This window comes from Strix uralensis, chromosome 1 (assembly GCF_047716275.1).
Source record: "Strix uralensis isolate ZFMK-TIS-50842 chromosome 1, bStrUra1, whole genome shotgun sequence".
Taxonomy (NCBI): Eukaryota; Metazoa; Chordata; class Aves; order Strigiformes; family Strigidae; genus Strix; species Strix uralensis.
The window spans coordinates 17,622,380-17,635,024 of NC_133972.1; the positions used below are offsets into that span (position 1 = coordinate 17,622,380).

The window sequence follows — 12,645 nt, forward strand, 5'->3', positions numbered from 1 at the left end:
TTACTACATGCCTTTGGTTAGCCAACAGAGCAGGGCTGGAGCTCCTGATGGCCAACAGGCAGAGCGTGAGGACGGTTGTACTGCCATTATCAAACTGACTGTAATGTTAGTTTCACGCAGTCTGCGAACAAAATTGTTTTCTACAACAGAAGTCATAAAAGCCTACATATAATTGATATTTCATAACAAATTGATCTGAAGGATACAAACACTTTTTCATTCTAGAACGGCTAGGTAATTTTTATCCTAGGTAATTTTAGAGGCCGAACGCTTTCAGCGTATCAAATCTTACATATGCAAATAAACCTGACAGCTGAGAAAGTGCAATCCAAAGAGCATTTTACAACAAAGCTCTAAGCTACTTAAAAACAGAAATAAAAAGCTGTATGAACTGCTAGCAATGTACAGAACATTTAAATGAAAAACACCACCAGTGAAGGACACTGAACCTCAGTTAAATCTCACAAGACTGTTCTTGTACTTGGTATCTTCATTTTACATCACACTGGGTAAGGAGAGTTTTTGATGTAAGCACACCCCACAGAGAAGAGCTTGGAATCTAGTATTGCCAAAAGCTCCTGAAGAAACCTGAGGTGCAGCAAAAATTCTCACTCTGGTGCAACTTCTCTTCCAGATGAACAACTTTGAGGCAGAAAAAAAAAAAACAAACCTCAAGAAAAGGTGGTTCTTATATTCAGAAAGCTAGAAACACAACATTCAACTTCCAAGCATTAGAAGTTTTCTGAAATAGAGGAAAGAGATCTGTATCGCAGAGGAGTGTCCCGCAGGTACTATGCAGCAAGTGAACGGGTATCAAAGAACTGCTGTGCATTTCTACAAAACATTTCTGAGGAGTCAAAGGAATGTTTATAGTAAAAAACCCATCAAACCAACCTGCAGGACTCATCAGACCCTAGAGTTTACCACACTTTCAAAACTTGGGGTTTACCAAAGTTATTCTAAGATTAAATCCAGACACACCTGTTCAATTAGAAACACAGACCAAAACTCTGAACTATTGCAAAAGTTTAAATACTAAAATTCTTAAGAAACAAACTATGCAATACGAACTAAAAATAACTATAAGATATGTCTTTGTGCCTTGCAGCATTACTCTTGGGGGCCTGATTACAAATATGTAGTAGCTGTTTTTTAAAGTATTTAGAGATATCAAAGGCTAAGCATTTATGATCAAACTTGATACTTGAAGAACATTCTAGTACTCCCAATGCTAAAAACTACTAAACAACCTATTTACTGTGATTTGGCTATAGTGCAATAAGGGTACTTACAGATGTATCCAGAGACAAAGCAGAAGCTAAAACTTTTCATATCTTGAGAGAAAAATATTTGATTTTTAAAGAAATTCAATTAAAATATATTACTGCAACTCAACCCTTTACGTTAGCTGGTCTTAAGATTCATAGAACTAATATGACATTTAGTATCTAACATTTTGTAAGTCACAGTCAATAACTGGAGAAATACAGTATCATCTACATGGCTGCAAAACCAGAAGATCTATTTTCTATTTGTGCTACTCAGGAGCAGCCAATCAGAAGTTTACAGTAGATGGACAACAGCCAAACCAGAAAACATAGTCTCTTTAATAAAACTGCTTCAAAACTTTGACTTCTGTTAAAAACGTGCCCTTCCTATATCTATTTTCCATTCAAGTACTGCTAACAGATACTAAATGTTTTTGAACTACTAACAGTTCCTCTTTCACACCACAAACTGTTTAGAATGACACCACTGCAAAATCTTGCCCAAGCAAAACAATGACAAGCAGATGAACTCCTTACATTTTCCAAGTCACTCCCACATCCTGGGCCTACCAAAACACTGACTGCCAGTCTCCCTTCAGTGACTGACAAACATAGATGCCATCAACCACTTGGAACATCTGGGACTGGATCACTAGCTCAATTCCAGATGAACTGGTGCAACCAACAACAACTTCTGTCAAGCATGAAAATGAAGCCGCAAGCACTACAGATGCATCAGGTTAGTTGATCCTTCTAATCCATACTTCAAGCCAATGCCCCACATCATTTAGTGAGCACTTTATCCCTTACACATCAGGCATTCCATACAGCTCGAATCTGTTTGTCCTGACACAAAGGACAGGATTCATTTGCCTAAGCACAGTCATCTAAACCCAGTTTAGACAGTCCTGGGTATCCTGTCTGGCCACCAGCTGACATTCCAGAAGGGCACCGATCTCTTGCAGGTCTTGTGTCACGCTTGTTTGCTCCCTGTGGCTAGTGTGGATACTGCAAGGCACCTCAAGTGGCACTAGATCTCTATGTCTGGGCAGCTGAATTGCACCCAAGATGCTTTACATCTACCGTAAGGGCACAATTACTGGACATTCTCCCTGTGGGGCAGCAGGCAGAGGGATCTTGAACCATTAGGACACAAACTCTCATTCAAAACCAAAACTTTGCTCCCCACAATGATGGGGCATGGTTCTTCAGAAAACAACAAAGCGTGGTGACAGGAGTAGCATGAGGCCACGCACTGAGGGATTTAACTTTACTCCGTGGTTCCTCCTCTGTTTCTCTTTGCATTCCTGGAAGCAGTAACTATACCTATGATTCAGCGCTGGCAAATGGTTCTCATGTTCTGTGCAACGTATTCTGGTGTTCGTCAACAAAAATCACAAGCTCTTACCAAAAGAGACTCCTTTTTCCACTGTAAACTCACAGGGGAGAATAAAAAATGCCAATGACAAAAGTAGCTAAGTAATACAACTTGGCTCAAAAAACCCCCACTGTACTAATGCCAGTTGTAAAGCCAAACATATTCCTTCGCATGCTTGTTTTTCAGTCAGTTCCAGTGGATCAGTGTCTTTGAAAAAAAGAATTAAAAAGGCAGCAAGCACAGGAAAATATTTCTCAGTTAAATCTATGCTGTTGATCTTATCTCCAATTCTGATAAAGTTCCCCTAACTTTTCAACAAGCAAAGCAGAGTACAGCTCTCCTACATTCCATTGATCAGCTACAGCTCACTGATGGAGACTCATGCCAGATGTGCCTTTTCTGTTGTTCTGGATTGGTTTTTTCTAAACATGAATCTAAGCGAATAGGGCAAAAGAAAAGGGTCAGCTGAAGAGACTAGACTTGACAGAGAATTTTAGAAAAGAAATATTTAGGAGTGGTAATGGTACTTGCCACCGTAATTATCCACATTTCTAACAGGCCTATTCTAATGATACTAATAATTTATCCATTTCCCCAATACTTTCATGAAGGAGTATGTTCAGAAGAGATTTAATTCAGAAAAAATATAACATATTCCAGTAGTATTTTCCTGACCCCAAAGAAAAGCTAGTCTCACAGTTCATCTTACTATTGTCTGGCTGAAAGACAAGACTTAAATACAGGTTTCAAACAAAGCTGCAACAAACCAGAATAAGCAACTGAGCTAATTTGGCTCCCAAGCAAAGCTTTAACCCAACTTCTAGTTCTGTAATATCTCCTTTAAACCTAAGTTTTTTTCTCATTCTTACCTATTAAAGTTGAAGCCAGTTTCTGCAAATCTTGGTATATTTTGTACCTTTGCAGCATCTGTAACATTATTTCCACAGCCCAGTCAAATTTGTTAAAATAAATAAAATATTCCTTTAGTCAGCTTTAAATTCTTGCAATCAGACTTTCCTTTGTTACACATTTCCCAAATGCTACTCAGAGAGTAACTTACTGAATACTGGAGGTGCAATCAACATTACTGTAGTTCAGAAATCACCAATTTCACTTTACTTACAGCTTTGCTCAGGGATGTTCAACAGCCTTCTGAATCAACACCTAACAGTCTATAACCTATTAGTAACCAAAGCACAATTTTATCAGAAAAGGGGGAAGAGAAAGGTAGCCAGGGTCTTCAGAATTCATGGCAAGACAACATCTAAAATAGGATTCAAGATTAAATAACAAGATTTTAAAAAGTGCATACCTGCTGTTATTGTTCAGCATTTGTCCTACGTTACCACGTTAGGCCACACTGCACTATGCCCAGCACTGAAATGTTATCAAGTAATGCGTCTTTTGGGCAGGGGGAAGGAAAAAAGTAGAGAAAGAACACAGACATGCTTGGCAGAAAAAACTGAAGACTGATCATTTCTGACAATTTAAACACCTTATAGGTTGACTCAGTAGCGGTAACACAGAAGCTGATGGGAACACGCCTCTGCTTTAGCATACCTCAAGTGAAATATGCCTACCTCAGCGCAAGTGTTTTGCTCTCCTATGAAATATTAGAAGTAAAGCTGAGAAGGGCAGTTAACTTGTGAAGCAATCAAGACCTCTGGTAAATGAATGACTACTCCCATAGAAAGTCTCCCTAACCAGACACTGATTAAAATGAAATTAGGTAGTTCATTTAAAACAGTAATAGCCAAAAAGAATGTAAAGGCTTGGAAAGAATTTTTACTTGACGCCCGGTAAATCTGTGAGCCGCAAAACAGACTCATCATTTGTATCAAAAGTTATGGTTTATTTAACTGTTGCAGCCTGCCTAAATTCAGACCTCATTTTTGGCCTAACACTTCACTCCGTTGCTTAAGTTGCCCCCTAAAAAAGCTACCACATCAAGTATTTTTTTTAAGTGTAAATCCCACTACTCACCTTTAAAATATGCTGTAACTCAACAGCTAGTCTTTGCCCAGTAGGCCTGGTTGTATTACTGTCTTCATTACCTAGGCTTCAGAAGTCATTTTATTTCTTTCTCTACAAATTTCCTTTGCTTCTACATCAAGTATCTACTCTCGATAGCACCAATATTTTCTTCTGTGAATCTAATAACCTATTTTTAAACCAATATATTTATTATGAAAACACATTATATTTATAATCCACTGTCCATAAATTACAATACCATGACTAGCAATATTGATGTATTTAAATTCAGAAAAATGAAGAAAAAGGACCATCGTTTTGGTATTTGTAGGTAAGCCAATCAAACAACTGATACCCATTGAGGAAGAAACCATTTGTGGCATTTCCAATACTTAATTCATTCACACAGAAACATTTAAGAGTTTAATGATTTGATTTTTCAAACGATCAATTACATCGCAGCAAAGGTAATACAAGCTGACATAAGGGCCATGTAACATGTATCATATAATATCAGTAAGAAGGTTTACAAACAGTGTACTTCAATAGTGATTTACTATTAGAGGCTGACAGTGACAAATTTACTTTTATCATCAGAGAAATTATTTTATAGCAAACACTTCCATTACTTTTTAGTGTGGCCAATTTCTGTGTGTTAAACTCAATTTGTATGTTGACAATGCAAGACAGATTCACAAATAAAACATAGGTCCTAGAATCAGAAAGTGTAATACGAACACACAGCAGATAAGAAGTGGAGAGATTTATTTTCTAAATTTATTTTAAATTCCTGTAGTTCAGGAACTAGAAAATAGTATTAATCACTGAACACAAAAACGTGCACACCACAGTACAGAATAAAAGAGGTTAACAGTCTCTGAGCTCACTGACCAACCACATATTCAAAAGTGAAGATTAAGAAATTACAGCAAATTATCTTTATTTTCAATGCTGCAACTTCACTGTAGGTGACAAAACCTGTGGCTTTAAGAGGATAGACTCTCCTCAAACGGGACTTCTCATAAGAAGCTAAAATACTCCCATCATCTGGAAAATCTGAAGCGTCTGGTATATAGCCAGGCAGCTTTAGTAGATGCCATTTCTCCTCTACTGTGAGAACATCATCCAATCCCAAAATAATAGATACTGACTGCTTCCTTCAGTGTTTCTGAATAGTTTGCAAAAATCAACTCAACACCAGAAAGACATTTCAGATAAAAACAATCTACACAGAAATGGTTTTGACCTTTAAATTCAGTAGCAAACCTCATATTGTATAAGCTGACTGACCAAAGGACTTTTATCAGGTCAACACACAAAACAATTTGTAATGATAAAAGAGTATTTCATCAACTATAAATCTACTTATGTTAATTGTTCAGGTGACCATGGAACATCATGGAGCTCTGGACATTTGATGAAATGCATCTAATTTGAAGAAAGTTTCTTCTGCAGCCTGTTAAGAGCCTTGTTCTAGATCTTCATCCCTCCTCCTCACCTTTCCTCAGACTCCAATTATCCGTAATTTGGAAGGCTTTTAAATGTTTCTCAGTTGAAGAGCTTTCACATCAATTACATGCATGCAAAGCTGTATCAGGGAAATTTTAAACTAGTAACCATGAAAATCTTGTTGTCTATACTCTATATAGCTCTGAAACTCCTTTGAGTTTTAAATTGTAGTTACTTCTTCTAAGAATCTACAGGCATAGTTGGTTTTCATAAGGCTCTTTCAAGTTAAGCACTACTCCTCCCTGCTGTCACTACAGAAGTGTATTTTGATGAAGGGAGTTGGGAAAGAACACACAAAACCCAAACCACAATTCTTGAAAACTAAGTTACTTTTATAAATACTATATACAGAGTGGAATTTCTTATGGAGGTGAATACTACACCAGAACCTTCACCTCTGAAGGCACTTCTGACACCTGAAAATGAGCCAGTTGTATCTTACTTGCTCATCACTACTTACTACAGTAAGACTTTATTAAAAATAACAGTAAGGAAAAACTCATACTTAATAAATAACAAAGAAGAAAATTAACCCTGCAAGGCAAATATCCAATTAGTCATGAGAAAGAGTCTTGTAACATCTGTCAAAGAAAAGCCTTACTAGACTTTAAATTTCTCCTTGGGCTGTTGGCAATTCTAATGCTTATTTCAAAGCACAGTTGTTTGGGTTTTTTTTAAAAAAAATAGAAGAAACCCTTAATATTAGCAATAGCCTGAAAGATGTTTCAAAACAAATAAGGGTATCAACTGAAACACCAAAGAGTTTTTTTTCCTTATGTAACTTGTTCTTAAAAACAAATGGAAACCGACTCCAAAAGCAACCAACACTTCTGGATGCCAGATTAAATGTATCTGGAAATCTTTTCAGTGGACTGGTGTTTCATGTTTAATGAAAACAACCACCACCACCACCCACAAGTTCCCCAGAACTGAACACCAAAAGTTTCTTGACACTTTAAAAACGTCATTTGGAAAGAGGAAGACAAAACTTACTTGCAGTTGTTATTCTAAAATATTTAAAAAAAAAAAATCGAGTGCAGTTATCACTCTAGAATTTGGAGCGTTGGTTTTGAAAAAAAAACCCCAACTTTGTCATACGTTTGCAGCTTTGTTTTTTAAGTAAGAAATGCTCCGAGTTGCATACTGCTTCCTTGAATTATTTTTTTGGTTTGCATCAGTGTTGAACCTTGCTGTATTCATCCGTTCTCCGAGTAGAAACTGTGTCTTTTCATATAGCCCTTGGCTTGTTTACACATTCCATCCTCTCCCACTTGGTTGTTTCGCTGTCCCACTGTTCTTTTACTGCTGTTAGCAACAGTACGTGCACTTAACAGACAAAACACCACTCAGAATCTATGTTAATCACTGGGAGTAGCATATGACCTTACGGGAAAAGCAGCTTTGCACTGGTTTGGTTCAGAACAGCAATCGAATTCCAACTCACGGTTTTCTGTCCTTCCTCTCTCAGGCACAGTGAGTAAAGCCACTTCCCAAACCAAAGTGCCCACCAACTGCTAATAATGGAAGAGGAGGGGTGCGGAGCAATCACAGGGAAAGGAGCCAGTGCAGGCGCAGTCAGCATATTAAAAAAACAGGCCCAAAAAGAACAGAAAAGGGAACAAGTGATGCATTTCTATTTCCCAGGAAAAAACTTCTGCTACCATCTTTTTTTTTTTTTTTTCCCCCCAGGAAACAGCTCTGAATGGTACAAAGCACCACAGTTACATTATATCCTGCCTAGTTTCTAGGCCAGTGTAGTAAATGCTTTATGACCATCATTCACAGGACTCTCGGTTTAAAAAGCCTCTCCTCCCTCTTATCAGAGTAAAGGAAAATCAGAAAAATCAGAAATACACATCAGAAATGCATATGCACTATGATTATTTATATATATATTTTAAATCAAGCTAATCTCTCAAACATCACTATAGCCTCTGTACCTTTATTATGTCCAATCTTTTTTTCAGTCAGAAGTAAAATATTAAAGCTGTACAACACTTTTATTTTTCAGAGATTACTGATCAGATAAAAGATTTAGGAAGACAGTCTTCCCTCAGAAGAACATCAGGGAATGGAAGATAATTGTTCTTGTGCTCTAGGACCATGCATACATTAATGAAGTATTTTGAAAAAAGACAAAACCCATAATTTGATATGCATAGGTAGTAAGATATAAGGATAATTCCTATTCATAAACTGGTCACATATGCTTTATCAACCGAAATCTGACAAGTGCTTAAAGTCATGAAACATCATCACATCGCATGCCATTTAAATAAAAATCCACTAATAAATAGATTTATCTCATTCATGATATGATTCAAAATAGCATACTTCACATATACTAGTGCAACAAATGTGTGCTCCAAATATGTCCTCTTACAAAGCTGATTATATGCTTTTAGATAGCCCTCAAATACCTTATGTCTGGTACTGCAATATGTTTAGTACATCTTAAGAAAACCTATGTCTAATCTTCCCTCTGTGGCCCCTCACAGTTTTAGGCAGATAATTTTGTCCTTATTCTAATTACCTTGTTCAACTGGGAGCAGGACAGTCCCTCACCTACGAAATAACAAAGCAGCATAGCACAGACGGACAACAAGGCGAGAAAGCACTGGTGGAAGCTGCTGAACTACAATCCCTGAAGAGAACACACAATGTGCCCCACTGCAGTTCTGTCAGCGACCTCCTAAACACTCTAATCTGGTTATCAACGGATAAGGGCAGAAATGCATTATCCTCTCCAAGGAGCAAGAAATCCAGCGTCAGGAACTGTTCCTGACTGGTTTTCCTCAGCAGCCTGAGAATACAACTTGCAGGTCAAACACAGACCTACATTCACAGAAGTTTGTGAAACGCCTTTAAGCCTGAGATGGTGCATGCCTTCCCACTGGCACGCATTCAGTACAGTAGAAGTAACAGTCCAATTGTTCACTAGGCCACAAACAGTACTTTTTTTTTTCCCCCCTCTACATTCTTCCAACAAAAGATTGAAGAGCTTGAGACAGTTAACATGGGGGCAAACAGAAAACCTGGCTCTTCCCTTTAATCTTTACCTGAAAAATCAGATTAAGATTCAACTGTTAAGCACCACATTTTATTTACATTTCTGCTTGTGCTCAAGAAAACTGGAAAAAAAAAATCCAGAAGCTTACAATAAGCCTGTGTTGTGCATTCAAGATAAAATGTTGGAATTAGCACCTCTATATAGCATTTCTAAACACACTCTATGCAATTTTGTAACCTATCTAGGATGATTAAGTGAGCAAACCAAATAAAGTAAAAATCTTTGCTCTGAAGTATCTGCACAACACCTTCCAGAAAATCAGCAGTCTCACAACCAGTATGTTAAACATACCTACTGGCCACAACGAAGTGACATTTTGTCAAGAAAAGACATTTCTCAAAGGCTACAGAATCACTAACCTTAAACCAGATTGTTTCTTCTATGTTGCATGTATTAGGAGGATGTACAGGATATTTGCAAAACAAAAGACCATGGCAAAACCTACATTAAATTCAGAAAAACAATCAAAAAGTTGTCTTAATAGTAACTAGGGTTTTGTTTTCCCTAGCAGTTTCATAACACAACGTCAGAAGACTGAATTCCTTGTAAATGTGGTAAGCAGTAGTTTTAAGAGAGACCAACAGCTACATAATCATCCTACACACTGTTAATTGTATCTGGCATTACTGCTCAAAGCTCCTACACAGAACGTCAGCTGACTGCCTGAACAGTACTTTGTTCTTAGTGCCTTTGTTAATGACGAATTGAATTATACAGGAGAGAGCTCCGCGACCACCTTCACTTTATAAACCTCAACCATTACAGAACCACAAAAATCCGATTGGTTTGCCTAGGGAATACAGTTATTTCTTAACATGCTACAACGTGCATCCTTAATCTGCAAGTTACCACAATTCATGTTTACACCATGGAGAACTGTGTTGCTTCACAGGAAGGAAACAAAGCCATTCCTAGAAAAAAATCTCAACAAGAAAGAGCTTACTACATGTTCAGTTCTACAAAGACCATGACGTCCCTTGCATCTTGCAGGAGACAAACAAAAAAACAAACACCAGACAACTACCAAATTTTTTTAAACTATACAGTCCTGCCTTCATTTCACTGCTCTAGTCACAGTGATTATCTCTTTCAGTCTCTAAGATACCAAAGAACTAAGTGGAAAAACATACATTTCAGGATGGCTTAAGAAAGGGTCTTTCTCAGGACTCTTAATACTGATGTTTTAGCAAATTCAGATCAAAGGTTCACCTTAATCTAAGTACATGATCTTCGTAACACCATCTCCCTTAATGTTATTTAAAACTACATATATAATCATTTGTAAAAGCACAGCCCTCCTACTACATTCCTAAACTCGCTGCAAGTCGAACACTTCTCAAGTTTCTCTGAAAATAATAATGCATGTATAGAAAGTCATCAAGTTATTAAGCTCAAAGAACCTGTCACGCCAAACCAAGAGATGCGATAAAAGATAAAACATATGTCCAGTTTTTAACCAAAACACAATATAGTCTGCATTGCTTTACTGACCTACTTTCCATTGGTTTGTGTAACAATACACTGTGCAGTGAAGAAGACGTAGTAACATCCCACGTCTTGATTAAATATATATTCCTAGCCCTAGAAGGCACTTCTTTTATGGCTACCCTGAATTACTATCAATTTCTTCACAAAACAGCACAGATGAACATACACTTGTTTACAAAAGGGTATCGTACACGCAGTCTTATCTTCTAGAGCTGGCTAACGCAAGTAACACTGAGACAAGAGGGGTAAACAGAATGCCAACATCAAAATGCAGAGTGGAAACCGCCAGCCTTGTAAATAATTAAGATCGCGGGCCATCCCAGAAATGCACGCACGGTTAAGGTCTTAAAAAGGAGCGGAGCTGCTCCGCCCGGGGCCCAAGGCAGCCTCCAGCTGCGCGCACCGTCCGCCAGCGGCGGAGTCCTGCGGAAGCCAAGTCCATCAGGGGAAGCTGTCAGCCCGCCGTACCGCAGCCTTCGCGCACTCAATACAGCCAGACCTTGCTGTGCGAGGCGGAAGACGAGGAGCGGAGCCCGGCGGGCCGCCTTCCCCCCTCACCGGAGGGCATCGCCGGGCGCCGGCGGGCCCCCGCGTGCCCTGACCGCTCTGCGCACCTCGCCGGCCATGCAGCCCCGCGCCTCCACAGCGCTACAAACCGACACCCCCCGCCCCCCCCAGCCGCCGGGCGGGGCGGCGCCGGTGCCCCTCGGCGGCGCGCACTCACCGTCCCCCACAGCCATCATGCCGCGGCGGTGCGGCGGCAGGGGCAAGGCGGGCGCGGCGGGTGCCGGCTCCCTGCCGCAACAGCCGCCGCCGCCCCGCTTCAAAATAGCAGTCCCGCCTCGCGCGGGAACCCCCTCCCCGCTCCGAGCCGCCGCGCCGCCCCGTCCCCGTCCCGCCGGGGACTTTTACTGCGCTCCTCCCCGCCCCGCCGCGGCGGTCACGTGCCCCGCGGGGTCCCGTGTCCGTCCGTCGTCGTCCGGCCCTTCCGGCCCCAGCAACCGGGGGAGCGCAGGCCCGCCCCGGAGGGGAGGGAGGGGAGGCTGCACCCGCGGGCAGCGGTGCGAGAGCCTGCCTGCTGCCTGCCTGCGCCGTTGCCTCGGGGAGGGCAGGCATGCCACCAGGGGAAAAAAAAAAAAATCAATCAAGAAATAAATAAAATAAAACCACAGGAAGCAGATGATAGCTCGTTGAAGAAAGGTGCTCTTGGACGAGAGGATTTGGAAATCCCCTCAAAACTTTTACAAGAAACAGCTTTTTAAAGCGTGAGTGCTGCAACAGACGCTGGAGAGCATTTTGCAGTGGAATGGAAATGATAATGAAAACCTGCCCAAAACCTGAACTTCTGTTTACAGTTTATGCCCAAATCAGTGTCTTAAGTGACATACTGAAGGTAGAAAGTGCAATCCAATAAAGTGATTTAAAAAAAAAAAAAAAAAAAGTAGTTCCAATTTACTTTGTCTTGCCTAAGGAGAAGTTTAAAACGCAGACAGACACACAACCCTGACACACACAGCGCTTGTAAGCCACACACTGGCAGGAGCACAGTTCCCCACAGTAGTAATTCAAAAACTCACGCAAGTTCCTTAAACTCCAGTGCAAGCATCAGCCTGCTGAGGCCCTTTACTTCCAAATAGGCTTAAATCCACCGCTACGCTTCACGGGTCAGTAAACTTTCCTATTTGAAATTGTAAACCTGCAAGAGTAACAGCTGAAATTTAAAATCATGTGGGTATATTCTGACCATTCGCACTGAGCGAGCAAAAGAAATACCTGTAGCTCAAAACCCTATAAAAGAATCATGGCAGCTCTCACCAGTTTCCGTGTTTCCCAAACTATATACATTCATACTGTGCCATGCTGGTGAGCTCTGTCAGAGTATGTCGTCACTGTCTCCATAGTAACTATATTTCCAAAAGGAAAACAGCAAAGGAAAATAAAAAACAAGAGCAAAATGT

General features: G+C 40.0%; 1 protein-coding gene across 42 annotated transcripts in view; it reads right to left on the minus strand.

The window, feature by feature from the left end:
- The window catches only part of CLASP2 (cytoplasmic linker associated protein 2), a 154,041-nt gene that overhangs the window by 96,630 nt on the left and 44,766 nt on the right, over positions 1-12,645 (minus strand). The window contains exon 1 of one of the 42 annotated variants that reach the window (XM_074856713.1): positions 11,412-11,588. The exons of the other annotated variants lie outside the window; for them this stretch is intronic. Coding sequence (XP_074712814.1) covers positions 11,412-11,430 — 19 coding nt within the window. The 5' untranslated portion in view covers positions 11,431-11,588. Of the gene's footprint in view, positions 1-11,411; positions 11,589-12,645 lie in introns of those variants that run through there. 42 annotated transcript variants of the gene reach the window in all.